At 39.8% G+C, this 18,682-nt stretch overlaps 1 protein-coding gene across 4 annotated transcripts in view; it reads right to left on the reverse strand.

Annotated features, from left to right (window-relative positions):
- Positions 1-4,678: 4,678 nt before the first annotated feature.
- The window catches only part of PRKACB (protein kinase cAMP-activated catalytic subunit beta), a 62,637-nt gene continuing 48,633 nt past the window's right edge, over positions 4,679-18,682 (reverse strand). For all 4 annotated transcript variants that reach the window (XM_035121599.3, XM_088673874.1, XM_035121597.3 and 1 more), the window contains 7 exons: positions 15,512-15,610; positions 14,712-14,794; positions 13,994-14,120; positions 13,163-13,258; positions 12,475-12,597; positions 10,167-10,331; positions 4,679-7,740 (listed from right to left, as the gene is read on the reverse strand). In XM_035121599.3, coding sequence (XP_034977490.1) covers positions 7,615-7,740; positions 10,167-10,331; positions 12,475-12,597; positions 13,163-13,258; positions 13,994-14,120; positions 14,712-14,794; positions 15,512-15,610 — 819 coding nt within the window. In that variant the 3' untranslated portion in view covers positions 4,679-7,614. The remainder of the gene's footprint in view (positions 7,741-10,166; positions 10,332-12,474; positions 12,598-13,162; positions 13,259-13,993; positions 14,121-14,711; positions 14,795-15,511; positions 15,611-18,682) is intronic.

Raw genomic sequence — 18,682 nt, forward strand, 5'->3', positions numbered from 1 at the left:
CAAGGTTTTCTATCCTGTGGTTCCTTGGTGGTCTTCATTATTGCAGTCATGGCAATATTTCCTTCTCCCTGCCACAGATTCTAACGTGTCGTGGCAAAAACAGGAGTATTATCGAACAGTAATGCTTCCTAACACTTCCCCAGTGATAAAATTGGTCATTGGTATTCAGCCAGAGTCTCTGCAGATTAGTTCCAAATGTCTCACGGAAGTGAGAAAAGGCTGCTATGGAACCCCAGGCGCTACTGATTTCAGTAAAGATTCTTTCCAAAACCCAAATAGATGGCCAATCACATTCAGACCCAGGGCATAGTACCTACTAATAGCACTGTGTTCATGTAACAAATGAGAAACCTCCAGTTGTTCTTTCTGTGTCCATTCCCCCCCCCCAAACCACAACTACCTGTCAATCAGCTGGTGTCACTCTGATGGGTTTTGATTTTGCAGGGAGCCTTGTGCATGTATCCAAAGCAACACTGTTTAACTCCCGCTTTTCAGCTGATGAGTGTGTGGTTTAAATCCTTCTCAGGCCCCTACAGAGAACAGGACTGAACTCTCTGCTCATCAGCTGATGATTGGAAAGTTCAATCTCCACTTGCCATACCCCCACAGTACCCCCACCCCCAACTTTGACAAGGGAGTGGGAAACATCATTTCAATGTTAGATTTGGACTGCCATGCCAGAAACGTCCCCCCAGCCCTGTTGCAGTCCATGATTAGAAAGTGCTAATAGTATACTGTTGGGAGAAGCAACCAATGGTTTTCTATGCAAGCTCTTTACCCTTTGAAAACTCCACCCTAAGCAAAAGTATTGGTGACGATCCTATGTCTTTTATATTCCTAATGATAGTAGGTAGTTGTTATCCACTCCTTAACCCTAGGCAGAATCTAAAGAAATGGGAAATCACAACCAAGAGGAAATGGAACCGGAAGATATGGAACTGGGTTGTGAATGAAGGAATATATAATAAGCAAATTACTACAGAATATTGTTTTATAATGTATGACTGCAGTAGAGAGACTCTTGTTTGAACAAAGATGAAAGGATTTAATATTCTTCAACATGGAGGAATGGTCGTTGAAGTTGGAGGTAAAGTTATGTTGGACTGGAGGAAGATTATTTTAGACATTTATTGATAATTATAATTGGAGAACCCCTTTTGGACTTTTTGTGTGGAAGGGAAAATGAATGAATTTGGAGACGTTTGGGTCTGAAGTTTGGGGAAATATTGCTTAGCAGGAGGAGGAAAAGTTGGAGTGAATACTTTGAATAATTTTTTTAAAGTGTAACTGATAGTTGGAGAATCAGAAGTCCCTTTTATTTCTCTCGCTCTTTTTCCATCTTCTTTAATTCTCTTATTATTTTTATCTTCTTTCTTTGCTTATGTGTGAGTGTCTCCTTTACTCTGGGTCACTATTGGGATTAATAAAAACATGAAGGTGATGATGGCTGGTGAAGGACCCTGTGGGAGAAGCAGGGAAGGGAAAAGCTTCCAAGGTAGGAGGCTGGGAGAAGAAAGGGAAACTCCCAGGTGAGAGCTGGAAGGCTCCATCCCTTTCTGTGTGAGACAAGGGTTTAAGATCTACCTTTGAGAGAGGACTTTGCATTTTCTTTTCCCCCTTTCCTTTGTTATTGTTTTCATTTGGATTAGGGTTTTTTAAATCTTTTTTTTTACTATTAAAGAAACTTTATTGAAATTAAAAATTACTAATCAAACAACTCAAAACATATTTTCTGACATAAACAAAAATCGAACAGAAATCAAAAGAAAACAAGTGGAACAAATAGAATCTCCTCCAAATACAAAATAATCACATTTGAAAAAGAAAAAACGAACAGAAAAAAGGAAGCACACATACAAAAATAACACCTCCACCACCACCACCACCACCTCATGTTGGATTAGGTTTTTTTTATTGTAGTGTTTTATGGAAAAGCTTCAGTAGAATCTTTTTACGACAAAGAGATGCGCTATGCAGAGAAGTTCCGTGTGCCTGGCAGAAACATAAGCTTCCTCTCTTTCTTCCATCCACTTCCAGGCTATTGTACCTGACAAACTGACCTGGAAGTCAGGGAACGTGCTCGAGTAACCGTTCATATAATTGCGGAAAAACCTCCCCTACCTCCTCAGTCAGCACATTAGAAGGACTTTCATTGCAGTGTGTAGTTTTAATATAACAATCAGCGTCAAGTGCTTCTGAAAAACAGCTTCGGATCAAAGCACAAGAGCAAGACAGAAGCATCCTTGGTGTTTTCGCTCAATGCTGTGCAACAGCCACAAGGTGGAACTACAAGCCTGGGTTCCTTCCATGCATCAGATGTTCAGATCATAATTACAAGTAATGTAGAACAACAGCATGGCAGATAAAGGTAAGAGTTTAACGGCAGAGAAGCTTAAGGGCAAGATTCAAGGATAAAGCAAAAACCAAACAGAATTCCATTCTGAATGTGGAAAAAAAGTTAGTGGAACAATAAATATTTTGGCTTGGATTCAGGGGTTACGGCTGCAGTTCTATTCAGTTTTACAAGGGAGTAAGCCCTAGTGACCTCAGTGAAAGTTCCTAGCAAGCAAGTTTGCAGAGGATTGAGGGGCAAGGCCAGGATCGTGAACCCACTGATACTTCTAAGTAGATGCACTTAAAATTGAAGCACTCTGTCACACTCCAGTCTTGTGCATACTTACGGTAAAGGTAAAGGGACCCCTGACCATTAGGTCCAGTCGTACCGACTCTGGGGTTGCGACGCTCATCTCGCGTTATTGGCTAAGGGAGCCGGTGTACAGCTTCCAGGTTATGTGGCCAGCATGACAAAGCCGCTTCTGGTGAACCAGAGCAGCACACGGAAACACCGTTTACCTTCCTGCTGGAGTGGTACCTATTAATCTACTTGCACTTTGACGTGCTTTTGAACTGTACTTAGATGTAAATACCTCTGTGTTCAATGGGACCTATTCCTTAGAAAGTGGTTATAGCCACCCCCAAGTTCAAACCCTCCAAGTGCCCCTATTTTCCAGGGAGAGTCCCAGATTTACAGAAGCCATCCCGGTTTCCGATTTGATCTTGGGATGTCCCACTTTTCCTTACGACATCCCTATTTCATTGGAGAAATGTTGAAATGATGTGTACCTTGGAGCTTGCAAGCTACAATGGCCTGAGGGGCAATATTGTCTGGCTTTCAATGGCCGTAGTGGAGCAGGAGAGGGAAGTTAACTCAACAGCTCCCTCCTGGAGCTATGCTGATCCATAGGAATAGCTACAGGAGGAAAACCTGCTTCTGCCTTGTGGCAGGAAGTCTCCTACTTTCTGCATGGCAAAAACATGGGTGACAATGATTCAGCTTGTGATCAAAGGTAGTTTAACCCACCTGGCAAAATCCAAGGTGAAGACTGTCCCCCTTTGTAGTATCTGGTGCACCTGCTTCTACTCCCTTTCTAAAGGAAGAATGCTTATTGCACCCTTTGTATCAACACATTTCTGGAATGGCTGGGTGGCCACATGCTCTGCAATATGGTGATGTGAGGTTCGCTGTCCCCTAGCGCCAGGGAGAAGCGATTGAGAGGATGAGGGAGAAATGCTTCTTCTCCACTCTCCCTCTTAAGGAAGGTATTTGCTCTCTCTCTTGCCTACAAGAGCTCCGCTGGTGTCCACCTGTCTGCAATAAAGACAAGATGTCATCTGGGGCTGACAAGAAAGGGCCCTTCGCCCTCTGCAAAATAATATCAGCAAACTGCTTTCCCATCCTCAGAGGAGGGGCCTACCCGCCATGCTAGCTGTATCTTCCACTTAGGGAGAAACGAAGAATGCAGTCCTAAACATGTCTACTTAAATAAAAATAATAAATCTGTTGCATTCAATGGGGCTTAATCCCACAATGGTTAGGATTGTAGCCTAAAGTGACCAACTTTATATATATCAAGGCTAATCTTTAGGAAGGTGCCAGTTTCTTTTACACAACTACACACCCACCTACCCTGTGTCTACATAGACTCAATTCTCACAAATATCAGAAGTGGTAAACCTCGGTCTGTACTATTCTCACTTGAGGCTGCATGCTACTCCATGCAAGTAAACACGAATTCATTTTTAAAGAAAGATGCAAATAGAAACCTTATAGTCAGGAAGATGGGCACAATCTAGCCTAATCTACAGCCTGAAATGGCCCACTGCACAAATTTACCTTGCTATATACTAGTCTTTGGGATCAGAGTTGTTGCCTATTAGTGGTCTTTCTCCGTGTCAAATGCCCTCCCTTCCAAAAATGCACATGGCATTCCAAGCTTTAAGTGTGATGCAACTTTTATTGTGTTTTGTTAGCGTAGAGGTTCTGTAACAAAACAGAATTGTGACTGAAGAATTTCACAGTTCACAGGAAGTATCTTGCACAATTTGGGGTGCATTTTTTCATTCCAGTACAAGGTTTTTTTTTTTTTAAGAGTGGTGATTGCACTGACTGAACTGAATTGGGAAGTTACTTAGACACCAAACACACCACACCACTGGATTTTCAAGCAGTTTACCATCACTAGTGATATAATGAGGAATCAGGCCTAAACCAGCCTATTATAGGGCTTGTGCGGGTCGCTTTTCAAAACCTTCCTTCTACATAAGAGCATGTATCTGGATCCTGTGGCAAAGCAGAATTGCATGGGAACCTCCTGGGTCAGAAAAAAGCAGCACAGTCTTTATGCAGTGTTGTACATAATTTAATTTGCAGTTTTGTATATAAACTTTTACTGTATTGCACACTATTGTAGCAAACTATTTGCAAAGAAATCAATAAAATACTTACAGGATTTAAAAATAAGGGTTTTAATGCAGCTGACAAGAAAATAAAAGAAGCAATTTACTTAATGAGATACAATCCTTTATGTTGAAAATGAGAGTTACATACAACTAGAGTACAGTTAAAAGATACCATACAGTCCAACACTTAATTCCTCAAATTGTGTAAAATTAACAAATCTCTACTGTCAAATATACAGCATTTGAGTGATGGAAAGGATTTTTGAAATTAAATACAGGCATCATGATCTTGTGGCTCTCTTTTTTGTGTGTTTTTTTTTTAAATGACAGGGCCATGTAACATATTGCCAAGTTTGTACTCTTTGTAAAGGACCTCCTCCTTATCTTTTGTCCAAACCCCTTTTATTTCCAGTCTATTATTCTGCTTTAGGATTTATTTTTACTGTTTGTTTCTGACACATGTTAAATAGTTAAATAAGCTTAAATCAAAGAAATTAAGAGGGTACTTCAAAAATATGTCCACCTACAGTTGAATTTTTGGACATGCTGGAATCGATCCCTTGCATTCCTTAAGAGACAGCCAGAGTGAAGTCTCGCTACCTACGGTACGTTAGAGAAGACATGTGCCTCATGTGTTATCCGATTATGCTACTGGCTAAAATTCACAACAGAATTGAAAAGGTGATCTCCAGCATTTATTAAAATTTTCAAAGTCCATAAACAACAAAGTCACTGTAGAATTTATCGCATACAGCTAGCATACAACAGCATGTCCTCAGCCTAGATGAAATACAAAAGATTGTTTTTTCATACAAATAATTTCTTTTAATTTATTAATGTGACAATATAGTTATTACATAAAATTTGCTACCGCAAAGTATCGTATCCTTGTCTTGCACATACGTAGATGGGGGGTTCGGGTGGGGTGGACAAAGATGGCAAACAGACTCCTAACGATGAATATGTGCAAAACTGCTTGACAACTTAAAGAGACGTACATAACGTTGCATGGTACATTTTATTTCGCAAAAATGTCTACGGAGACTTTTATTTTCTTAAAGGAGTGTCATAAAGATTAAAAGGAAGCAATGCCAATGGTCTCATCTGCCCTGGCATTCTGCAGAACACCGTGACTACATAATCAATCTAGATCAGTTTAATAAAAACACTTCATCCTCATATGCATGTAAATTGATCATAAAACATGAGCCTAAGTTTATTTTAAACATAACTGATGTGCCATCATCATCTTCAGACAGGCCACCGAGAAATTGAGCGCCTGACTTAAAAAGTTGTATATGAACAAATTTAAAAGCACAAAGAAGGTTGTGCTGAGCCACTGATTGTTAACACACACTGAAACGAGTGAGTGTAAAAGTGCTGGGAGCTAGCACATGGCGGCAATACCCCTTTTTAAGTCAGTTGGTGAGATTATAAAAAACATAATTCTCCGTGTGACCCTACATTCCATTTCACTGAAAGAAAAAAAGTATGTTAGAAATGAAGACACCACATCACAGATGGTGGCACTTTGAAAACTTTTTTTGCCTCTTTTCCATGCGAATGAAGAGCCGCTGGTAGGAACCATGATTGGAGCAGCACTCCACCCGTGATTTACTAATATAGTATACCAGAATAAAAACTTGGCATTTACTTCTTTTATTCTTCACAGCTAACAGAAATACCAGGTTTATCTAGCAACGCATCAATATTGTAACACTAATTTTTCAATTCGCTAAACCATTCATTCTCATAACCTAAAGAGGGTTTTCTTTTCCTAAAAAAAAAAAGATGCTTTCCCCCCCTTTGATAAAAAAAAAAAGGGTTGAAATGTGAAATACTTCAGGAGCCCCAACCTTGACATTACTTTAAAAAATAAATAAATCAGTCTTAAGTCTCTTACAATACTGACCAAATCTTTTAAATGTTTTGGGTTTTAAGGTGTTAAAACAAAACAAAACCCCATTTAAATAGCTACTTAAGCATGGTTAAATATGGTCCAAAGCCCAGGCTGGATGGAATTGTTCCTGCTTATTGAGACTGTGCTTCTCATGGCACAGAATGCTTATGGCATATTTACCTACTGCTTAGGAAAGGAAAAAAAAAAAGAAATATGAGGCAGGGAGAAAGACTGCCAGCATGTAGAAAACCAAGGCACGGGGTCTAGCTACTGAACCCTACACAAACTGTCCAATTTTGATACTAAGTTTGGTCAGTCTCCAGGAAGATGTGTTTAAAGTCAATTAGCATACACTCGTATGGCGATAAATACTATCTTCAAAAATGCTAGTGGTGTTGGCTAGATTTAGTCTGAGCTACTTGGGGGGGGGGGGAATACAAACCTATGAACTGTAGCCTCAGACACAAAGACAGATGCGTAAGGATTGGCTGGCACAGACTAGAAGCAACACTTATCTTTCACTTCGGTCTACCGGTAAGTCACACTAGCCAGAAACACCTTCAGTTTAATTCGCACAAATGCATTATTCAAAATAAAACGGAGTGTTCTTGGGTAAAAGGCTACTTCATTTTAAAAGGGCAGGGGAAGAGGGGGAAAGAGAAAGAAGAGGGAGGGGAAATGAACAATACACAGAAAGCAAAGGAAAACGACAGAAACCAAAAAGGTAATTAGGAAAAAGTGGTCTATATTCTGTGTTACAGCACAAACAGTGCTTTGCTTAATTGTGCCTAGTTATAAGGGTTGGTGCAAACTGCACACATGGAAGATGGCAATAAAGACCTCAGTCAACTTTGTGGAATGAAGTAACTAGGTAATTGTTTTGACATATGATGGTCTCCGCTCCACCCTCATGAGTTAACAGAGTGCAAAGATCCCAATGTAAGCCCTGATGTCCTCTGATCATCCAGCAAGTACTAAAAATCAGCAAATTCCTTTGCACATTTCTCTGTTAGAGACACACGGATATCTTCTTCTTCATAGTCATCAAAGTTGCTGGTATCTCCAGGGCCTCTACATTTTGGTATGAATGGAGCTTCTACCTGCATGGGGAAATAAAAGCACAGATTATTGCATTTGCCAATCTAAAAGAATTAACCAGTAAAAATAAGACAACAAAAGACAGAGAATAACAATGATAATGCTGATAACAACAACAACAACAACAACAATTCACTGATATATTCCAAGCATGAATCTAAGAAGGTTAAATATTCTCCATTATGGAATGGATGCATTCAGGAGAGATATGATATTGTTATTTTTTCGGTGAAGTATCCCTTTAAGTCAACTATAACAAATACAACCTCACCTGTGAGCACTACCTCAACACAAGAAGACTTATAGTGCCATTTTAAAGGCACACTCAGATCTACATAAAATGCAATTCCTGAGAAGGAGATTTTACAAAACAAACAAACCCTAAGCACAAGAAGCTGACCACATAAGTGTTGCTGCATATAGACCCTGTTCACATGTAATGCTAACGATGGTCTAGTGTTGTAAGGACAAGCGTCTGTGAGCCTTTGGCTCATGTATGCCTCCCCTCATGTATGCCAGCACAAGGAGTTCAGAAGCTTTTTCTTCCCTTTTAGATTAATTCCAACTTGTCATGACATCCAAACCTGCACAAGCTGAAGTTAATCTTAACTATGGTTTGTTGAAACCACGGTTTAGGCTTTCAACCTATCAGTGGTGTGGTAACCTCCTATCTACTCTGGAAGAGGAAGGGAGAAAGGGCAACCTCATAATGCTAATTTGTGCTTTAGTATTATGTCTGAACGCAGCCACACTGTGGTTCAAATGCTTCCTGTATCCTAAAAATCAGAAAGGTGGGAAAACCCAATAGTCTCTGTTTTGTGGGCTGCTTTGTGGGCTTGGTGGGCTCTATCTGTCCTCCCCAAATACTGTACCAACATACATAAAATCCAACTGATCTTGAAGAAAATAAGCTATTATTCATTATCATCACTCCAAGAAATTTTAAATAAGAGCCTAGAGCAGAATAGTGAAGAATTAGAACACCTCCAATAAAAACTGAAATATTTATTTAAAAAGTAAAGAATTACAAAAAGGCAGAAAATCTCACTTCACACAAACTGCATGCTAAACAGGATATTTTAGAGTGCAGATGAGAAGATTAACATTCTGCGGTGAACATTTGCTGAAGAAGTCTTGCTTCAAAATAAAAGACTATGCTGAGGTGTTAATCACGTCCTGTCTTGTGATAATTAATACTTTACTGATTATTAACTACTGTACTGTCACATTGCATAGCTAATTAGCTAGTTTCTTTGCTGGGTTTCAGATTTGGCTTTTTAAAATGTTTTTGTATGGGAATATGGCCCCGTTACTCCAAAACAGACTTAAAGAGAACACATCATATTACCACAAAGGACTGACTGAGTCCCAAGCAGAAACTTATTAAAATATAAATGTTCAAGTTTTTGAGGCAATTACACTTAAGTGTCATGGTAAAAGTTGAAAAAGTCAGGGATCATGATTTTTAGGCATCATTAATCACAGAAAATACAGATGGGTCTCTCACAAGGGCTCCAATGTGAGTTAGAAACAGTTTAGGAACACACCTATACACATTTCTTGCTTGGTTGTTCTTCTTTGTGCATGGAAAATTACCCTGTGGTCACTTACTTGGAAGTGTATCTCAGCTATGGTGATGATAATAATTATAATTGTTAAAGGTAAGGTAAAGGACCCCTGGATGGTTAAGTCCAGTCAAATTGGACTGACCACGTTGTTCAGATGTCTGATTATCGCTTTCCAAAGCAGATACTCTATTCTCAACTTAAGAATGGAAAGCTTAATACTGGTGGACAACAAAAGAGGTTAAAAGATGCTCTCAAAGCAAATCTAAAAACAAATGTATTATAACCACCGACAATTGGGAAAAACTGGCTTGTGAGTGCTCCAATTGGAGAATAGCCTCTGGCGTCGTGGATTTTGAAGACGCGCCAGTTCATGACAAAAGGGAGAAATGAGTAAAGAGGAAGGCATGTCTGGCAAATCCTCATTGTGATCAACTCCTGCTTGGAAATCTATGTACCCACTATGGAAGGATGTGCGGATCAAGAATTGGCCTGCACAGTCATTTATGGACATGCCACTAAGACATGGAAAACAATCTTACTCAGCCGCCAGTGATCACCAAGAGAGAGAGAGAGAAAATAGTTAAATACATCTGTGCTGAAAATCAAGTTTGTCTACCAAGAATAGGCAGCTAGAGAGTTCAAATGTTTAGACAGCAAGGGAAAGAAAAGGCAAAGGAGACATTTTGAAGACAAAAAAGGGGAACAATTCAGAAACTTGCACACAGGACAGTAAGGTTTCAAGAAAACATAATTCTTTGAGGAATACTTCCCATTACCCCAAGTGCTAGCCTTAAACAATGGGGAAAGATCAGGAACGTGCGCACCAATACAGAATTTATCCTAAGAGAAAGAATGATTACCTTTCTTTGATAAATGGCAATCCAATCTGTAGTGGCAAACCATTTGTGGTTTTTAATATCATTCACCCCATTCTTGAGATTTCCATATCGTTTGGTCAAATCTACCTGGAGTAAATTTCTTAGTAGATCCTTAAGGTCTGAACTGAAGTGTGATGGGAATCGTACCTACAAAACACACCAGATATACATTTAATATTGCTATATAGACACCTTTTTTCTTCTTCTTCTTCTGGAAAGAAAAGGAGAAACAAGGTTATGAATTATGTTCTGGTAGTATAAAGAAGACCAAACCTAAATAAAAAGTTGCATTGGAGCGGTACATTAATATATATGCCTAGCTGTTGCTTGAAGCACCAGATCATGCCTCGTTCTCCTATTTTCTGCAGTAGCAACTAGCATACAGAACAACTGGTGTAATGTTAATTGTAGGGATGAGAAACTTGCAAAACGAGTGGCAGCCAATGAGCAGAGGGGCGGGGATGGGAAAAGTTGAAACATGATCCCAGCATATGATTTATAGGATGAGAGAGATGTGGGATTGCGGTCTTCAACAGCAGTCAGCCATGTGCTGGAACAGCTAGCTCCTGCATCATGTATAAGCCGCCATTATTATTATTATTATTATTATTATTATTATTATTATTATTATTATTATTATTATTTAGATTTTTTTTAAAAAATATAAAACATTAGAAAATAATTGAACAACACCACAAATCCTCTTTGTTTTTACTCAAAATAAAGATAATCACGAGAAACCAGAGAATACTTGTTGCCACTCCTCTTCCCCTTCTATGGCTGTGAAAAGTTACAAGAACTGGCTGCAGTGGTGGACTTGGGTATAAAGATGCCCTGTGCAAGGCCAATGCTGCCCTGTCCTCACACTGCCTTCCCAAAGGCAGGTAAGGAGGCACTCACCTTTGAGCTGCCCTCCCTCCTTCCTAAAGCTGGAAACACACTCCCTAGGCTTTGGAAAGGAGGTGGGAAGGCTCTAGGACCCTGTCAGTGCCATTAATGCCTCCTTCCCAAAGCCCAGAGCCTTGCTTACTGGGTTCTGAGATGGTGTCTCCTTGACTCAGTGCCCAGTGCATGCACACTGCTTGCAGAACAACAAATCCGCCCCTGCTGGCTGCACACTCTCTCTCTCTTTCCTGATTTAACTTTAGCTTAAAACCATTTCCTCCTTCTCTCATTCCCTTGCTTCTGAAGCTCATTCTGCTATTTTGCCTTATGTTTACTAATCAGGGGGGCATGGCAGGGAACATCTGAAAGTGTCTAAGACAACATTTCACTTTTTGACTTCCTTTTTGGTGTGTTCACAAATAATCTAGACACCAGTGGTTGTGGAGAGGGGAATTCAATTGTGGGGTTGAATAGCGGGGCATCCCAGATGTAGATTACAAACCAGTAATGCTGTTAACTAACCACAGCTTCGCCTGGTGCAAACCATATATACAGTAATTGATCTAACTTTTCATTATCCAAAACTCTTTTTTCTTCAAATTAAAAGAACAAAATATTCCAGCCACTAGATAATAATAATAATAATACTGAATTTGATCCAGGGCACATCAGAACACAGCAGTACATATTTGCAGTGCATGACTCCATCCTGAATGTAATAATTTCTGCTCATGTGCAGAATACATCACACTAGAGTGACTATGATCAGCTTCTTATGCCTGAGATTAGGAGTGATGTCTTCCAGGTCTGGGGAAGGATGGGGAGTCATATCCAGATAGGCAAAGAGCTCAAACTTTTCATTTTAGAAATTCACTCACATACTCACAAAAAAGCAAGACTGCAATAAGAGCAAAAAACATTTTCTTCTTTTCTGCATTCAAAGTATTCTGAACTTAGACTTTGGTGGATCCAGACATTTTTTCTGGAAATACTCTGGAATTGCCTGTGGCTTAGACCAACATGCCCTGCTCCACTCAGCTGCTGCTGCAGATTTTAATACGTGACCGCAGCTAATAGTTTGTTGCAAGCCATCCACCACTTTGCTTCCCAATTCAATTCACACGCACACAAAAATGCAAAAATGATTAAGGAAAAAATAAAGATAGGTTATTAACAGTGTCCAGCATTTCTTCCTTGGCTGCTCTCCTCCCCTCCCCATCTCTTTGTTACAAAACAAATACTAAAGTAACCAAAACAAAGCAAAAGCTCCTTGAACAGGAAACACACCTTGTAAACAGAAATGAGCAATCCCGTTCATGAAAATTAAAATAAGAACACACAAGTAACAGAAAAGTTAATGGGCATAACATGGATCATTTGCAACATCCCAGCAGCCCTCGCTTACCTTTCCAGAAACAATTTTTTCATAAATCTGGATTGGTTGATCTGCAAAGAATGGAGGATATCCAGCTGCCATTTCATAAATTAAAACTCCTAAGGCCCACCAATCCACTGCTTTGTTGTAGCCCTGGCAAAACAAAAATATAGTAGTTAGTGATATCCAACGAAACTTTTAATATTAATATAAACACACTTAAGTTTTAGGTGGTATTCCAAAACTTTTACAGTACCAGCTTCAGCTCATCCAACAGCTGCAGCAATTCCTGGACCAGGACAGCTTGGCTACAGTAATCCAGGCACTGATACCTTCAAGGCTGGATTACTGCAATGTATGATGTGGGGTTTACCTTGCTTTTGGTTCTAAAAACTACAGTTTGTGCAGAAGGCTGCAGCACGATTGCTCACAGAAATAAGGCCCTGCCAGTATATTAAAACTGTGCGGAGAGACCTGCACCGGCTGCCAATTTGTTAATAGGGTCAAATTCAATGTGTTAGTCTTAGTAAATAAAAGCCTAAGTAACAGCTTACTCAACTTACTAAGAGATTCCACAAGAATTTCTGACAAATCCTATCACCATACTGACTTGGAAGTTAAGCTCCATTCAAATTCAGTTGAAACATCTTCCAAATGTGCCTGTTTAAGACTGTCTTCCTCTCTTAACTAGTTAACACCATGAAGCATTTTGAAATACCTTGCTGAGAATTATTTCTGGCGCCAAGTATTCTGGAGTCCCACATAACGTCCAGGTTCTGCCTTTTACTCTTTTTGCAAACCCAAAATCTGTGACCTAGTAGCACAGAAAAAAAGAGTTACCACATTATCCAAGCTTTAGTTTTTTATTAGTAATAACTTGAATGTTACATATAGCTTTCAAAAGCGTTCAACCACAGAAGTGGTTCCATGTCCTATGATTGATTCAAAATTCAGATCTTTTCAAATCAAGGCATAACGTATGTTTTGCTTTCGAATCGAAGCTATACACAGTGCCAAAAGAAGAACTACCAGGAAGCACAAGCTTTAGGCATGCTATATGTAACATTAGGCAATATTCATAAAAAGTTATTATCAATTAACATTAAGCATTTAATTAGTACCGTGTTTCTCATATTATAAGACATGTCTTATATTTATTTTTTCCTCAAAAAAACACACTATGGCTTATTTTTAAGGGATGTCTTATTTTTTTCTTCCTTCTCCTGCTGCGGCCGGCATTGCTGCTGCACCTATCACTATGTCTTATTTTCGGGGTATGGCTTATATTCCTTGAATGCTTAAAAATCCTGCTATGGCTTATTTTATGGGTATGTCTTAAAATATGAGAAACAGGGTATCAGTTGCAGATCTGATACATCTTGGGTCAAGTTTCAGAATTCACTTTGGTTGATAACCTGCAAAACCAACCAATCAAGGTATTTAATTTATCACCATCACCACCTGTTTCCTTACAATGCAAACATTTAAGCGTTCTGTATTTCTTGCTATGGAATGAAGCTGAGCTTGAAAATGTTTGTCTTCATCATACCTGGATATATCCTTGCTGGTCAATTAAAAGATTTTCGGGTTTCAGATCTCTGTAGATGAGGTCTAGTGAATGGAGGTACTCAAACGTTAGCACTATCTGAGCTGCATAAAATCGTGCATGTGGTTCACTGTAAACAAATGAAAATCATCAGGCTATTAAACCATGGTCAACATTTGCAGACATAACATACTCAGATTTCTAATACTGGTATATTGATAACAGAAATGTTTGAACTCTAAGAAAATAAAGAAAACTACAAACAGGGGTTGTATCCCCGCTTGCCCAGTAGAACTCTGCTCTCATCCCCAGCCCCCTGTGCACTTTTAAAAGTTGCTCCACAGGATTGGGGGACCCTTTGGAGAAAGTTTTGGGTGTACGAAGGGAAACGAGAAGAAAAGGATGTCCTGTTGTACAAGCAGAATATTTTTAAAAATAATTTAATTTTAAATAATGAAATGTCTATTTTTAATCTTATAAAGGGACTGTACAACCTAATATTAATGTTATGTTCTTATCAATCATTCCCTACTACCTATTTGAAGGAGAAACTGTTTTTCAAAGGCACTTCTGGAAACCTTAATGTTCATAATAGGTAAGAATATAGTAAGGATCCCCTTGCAAATATTTCCTAAACATCTGAAAGCTAAGTGCTATCACCTCTTTCTCATTCCCTTCCTCGTGTCATTTTTCATAAATTATAATTCATTTATTATCTTACCTGAATCTTCCAATTCTTCTTAGATGAGAGAACATTTCACCCCCAGGAACATATTCCATAACCATGTATAAATTAGAATTGTCCTAAGGGAAAATGAAGTATGTTCAGTTGTAAACCTGGGGTACTTAGGACAACCCAAGTAAATTGCATTCCCCCCCCCAACAAGCAAACATAAAAATAATACTAATAATACATTTTAAGTACTTTTATTATTAAAGACTGAACATAAAATAAGACATGAGACATTCAAGAGGCCCATGAATTCAAACTGACTACGGTATATTTTCTCAATTTTTCTCAGTGTTTAAGAGGCTCCCTAAAAGTCAGTACAGCAAGTTGCTATGGTGTGGGGGGACCTTGGAAACTTAAACAAACCCAGGGTGATGAAGCGATTTGAGAGTTTTGCTTTGGGCTTTTTGCTTTGTTAGGATCACTCTAAGTCAGGCATCCTGAAACTTTGGCCCTCCAGATGTTTTGGACTACAATTCCCATCATCGCTGGCCACTGGTCCTCTTAGCTAGGGATCATGGGAGTTGTAGGCCAAAACATCTGGAGGGCCGCAGTTTGGGGATGCCTGCTCTAAGTCCTTAAAGCTTATCACGGAGCTGCATGCATATCTCCTTTTGATCAGTGTGTGATCAGGATGACAGCCAAGCATTTAGCTTCATTTTTTTTTTACAGCTGGCATCTAAAATCACCTTTGTTTTGACCTGTGGGTTAGGAATTATTAGACTCTAAAAAAGACAGAAAGCTGTGCAAGAAAAATGTAATTACAGTTTACCTTCTCGTCCGGTATTTACCTTAAAAGAATACTCCAGTCTTACAAGGAAAGGGAAGTTCACTGCTTGTAATATTCTCTTTTCATTAAGTGTGTGTTCTATTTGCTTCAGCTTAACCACCTAGGAACAAAGCACTTTTTATTAAACGCTTGAGTCGAAACATTAAAAGAATTCAAACAAGTCAAGGTCTTCTTAGTGGAAAGAGGAAAAAATAATCACTTAAGAACAGCGCTTCTAAAAGATGGTGGCGAGTGCCACATATAGCTCTCAAAGCATGGATTGCTATACTCATGTTAATACAGCAAATTTAGGTAGCGAGGCAGTTATCCTCTTTTACCTCTTAGAAGATGCTACATCTGAAGAAGAATGGCATGGCACACTATACCTTTTTCAACTCTGGCCTTTCTGCTGACACTGTCAAAGGAGTATTAAAAGGAATTCTAACAAATATGGTCTGTGTGCACATGCAGTGCAAATACTACAACTCTAGAAGCTCAGTTCACTTGGCACACAAAGTGGGAAGAAGAAGAGGAGTTTGGATTTGATATCCCGCTTTATCACTACCTGAAGGAGTCTCAAAGTGGCTAACAATCTCCTTTCCCCTCCTCCCAACAGACACCCTGTGAGGTGGGTGGGGCTGAGAGACTTCAGAGAAGTGTGACTAGCCCAAGGTCACCCAGCAGCTACATGTGGAGTTTTCAGGGCCCCTGAATATATGGGGGTCCTTTTTTTTTTACTTTCATATAGCTTATTAAAAAAGTTTGCTGCTTAGAAGCCTTCTCATATGCAGGTGAAACTCGGAAAATTAGAATATCGTTGAAAAGTGCATTTATTTCAGTAATGCAACTTATTATTTTTTATTTTTATTTTAATTTTTACAAATGCTTTCTTTTGGAAATTCCACAGTAATAAAACAAATAGTTACAATAATACAAAAATAAACATTGCTATTACATTTCATTAATTACATTCCATTTATAATTGACCCGCCTAACGACAAATAATTACAATTACAACAAATAAAGGCTTGACATATCTCGCTTTGCATGTCATACACCTATCTCATATATTGGTTTCACCTTTTAAGTTGCGTTACTGAAATAAATGCACTTTTTGACGATATTCTAATTTTCCGAGTTTCACCTGTACTCTGTAGTTTCTTTCTTGACTACAGTGTTTCCCCGAAAATAAGACACTGTCTTATATTTATTTTTCCTCAAGAAGACATACTATGGCTTATTTTTTTGGGGGGGGGTGTCTTATTCCAGCGGGAAGGGCTCCGCGCGGCATGGCTGAGGCGCCGCGTCCATGTCTTGTTTTTGGGGTATGGCTTATATTGTGGAAATACGTAGAAATCCTGCTACGGCTTATTTTATAGGTATGTCTTATTTTCGGGAAAACAGGGTAGGCATGATTTCCTTCTGTGAAAACTGCTTTATCACTGCAAAAAAAAAAAGTAGCTCACCTACCTTTGTCAATTTGCATAGTAAGCTAGTTTTTTTAATTTAAAAAAATGCCTGTGCTCAACAGAGCCAGTCAGAAGTCTGCTAATACAGTGGTACCTCTGGTTGCGAATAGGATCCGTTCTGGAGCTCCGGTCGCATCCCAAGGAATTCGCAGCTGAAGGTGCCGCTTCTGTGCATGGCACGGTTTAGCGCTTCTACACATGCGGCGAAACCCAGAAAAATACTTCCGGGTTTGCCACATACGTTTCCCAAAGGTGAACGCAAGTAGAGGTACCACTGTACTGAATATTCCACCTGTTCTTAACAGCCACATACCACTATAATTTCCTTACTTCCCTATTCTGAATGCATTTTCAGAGCTACAGAAGGCGGGAGTGAAAGCAGCAATCTGGCAACTGGCGAGGTGTCAGAAAGTTCAAACATTTCCCCAGGAACTAGGAAAAGGAGATTCACTCTCTTACACGTTACTATGGGTAGCAGAATAACCAACTGATGAAGAATACAATTGCTTAAACACTTAAGAAGCCACAGCACCCTTTAGATGTTTTCCAGCTGAGCAAGCAGTTCCCACGCAGCTGGTTGAAATGGCTATGTGGCTAGTACCTGATCCGTGTCTTTCTGAAGGAATGCCTTTTCTCCTCGCAGATGTACAAGATCTCACGGATAAGCAGCTGCCACAGGCTCGAAGAACATCCAAGCCAAGCCCCAACACAAACAGCTAGTGCAAGCTTTTATATCATCAGGTGTCATCTCTCTGCACATTGCTAAACAATGTCCAACGTCTATAAATTTTGGGAACCATTTTCTTGCACATGCATGGTTACAAATGATGGTCCTGGGGCAAAGTCTTTTGCGTGCATAAGATAACTGATAGAAATTCAAACTTGTGGCAAATCGCCTGAGTGACATGGTCCCTCCAGGCGCATAGTAATTTTCATGACAGATCTGTAAACTGCAGCAAAGGACGGGACAGCAAGGGCGTAGTGAGAAGTGTCACAACTGTGTGGAGAAAGGGCTCACAGGCCGCCTCATTCCTCCCCTTATGTAGCCTGCCTTCTCCAGCTGTTCAAAATCAATGTCAATATGCAAGGAGTAGGTGTGGGATAACAGCCTCTTGTCACCATTCGGAATGCCACCGGCAAGTTAGAGGGCAATCTTCTGTAGGAAACCAGGGTTGTAAAATGCCCAGGGAGCTTCTACAAGAGCAGCAGTTTCCCTGCTTCACAAGGAGCATTTTGCAGCTCCTTGGGGGTGAAAGGAAAAGTGGTGGTGGTGATGGAGCTTAGTGCAGACCGTAAACACTGTGTGTTACTCAGCACTAATATCAACCACCGGCAAGGGGCTCAAGAGAACTGTGCCTGAAAAAGTAAGGACATGACTTGCTTGCAGATAAGATCGCTTTCCAATTAAAGATTAACTTGATCCATGGCAAGCAGGCAGCAATGGAAAAGAGGAGGGGCCATGGGGGAAAGGAGAAGAGGCAAGCATAGCATAGGAGATACCAGCAAGGTGCCTTAGCAGAAGAACATGGGACACACACACAGTTGCATTCACTCTACATATGCCACTGTTAGAAGTGCAGAGGTTTGGGCATTGATCTGAAATCACTGTAAGCCAGAGGTTTTTGTGCTTTTTGAGTCCACGGCTCCGTTGACCAACTACATTCTTTCTGAGGCACCCCCTGGGGGATCAGGAGCCCAGTTATGTCACACCTTGCCTACAGAAC

This window comes from Zootoca vivipara, chromosome 7, assembly GCF_965207765.1.
Source record: "Zootoca vivipara chromosome 7, rZooViv2.hap1.1, whole genome shotgun sequence".
Taxonomy (NCBI): Eukaryota; Metazoa; Chordata; class Lepidosauria; order Squamata; family Lacertidae; genus Zootoca; species Zootoca vivipara.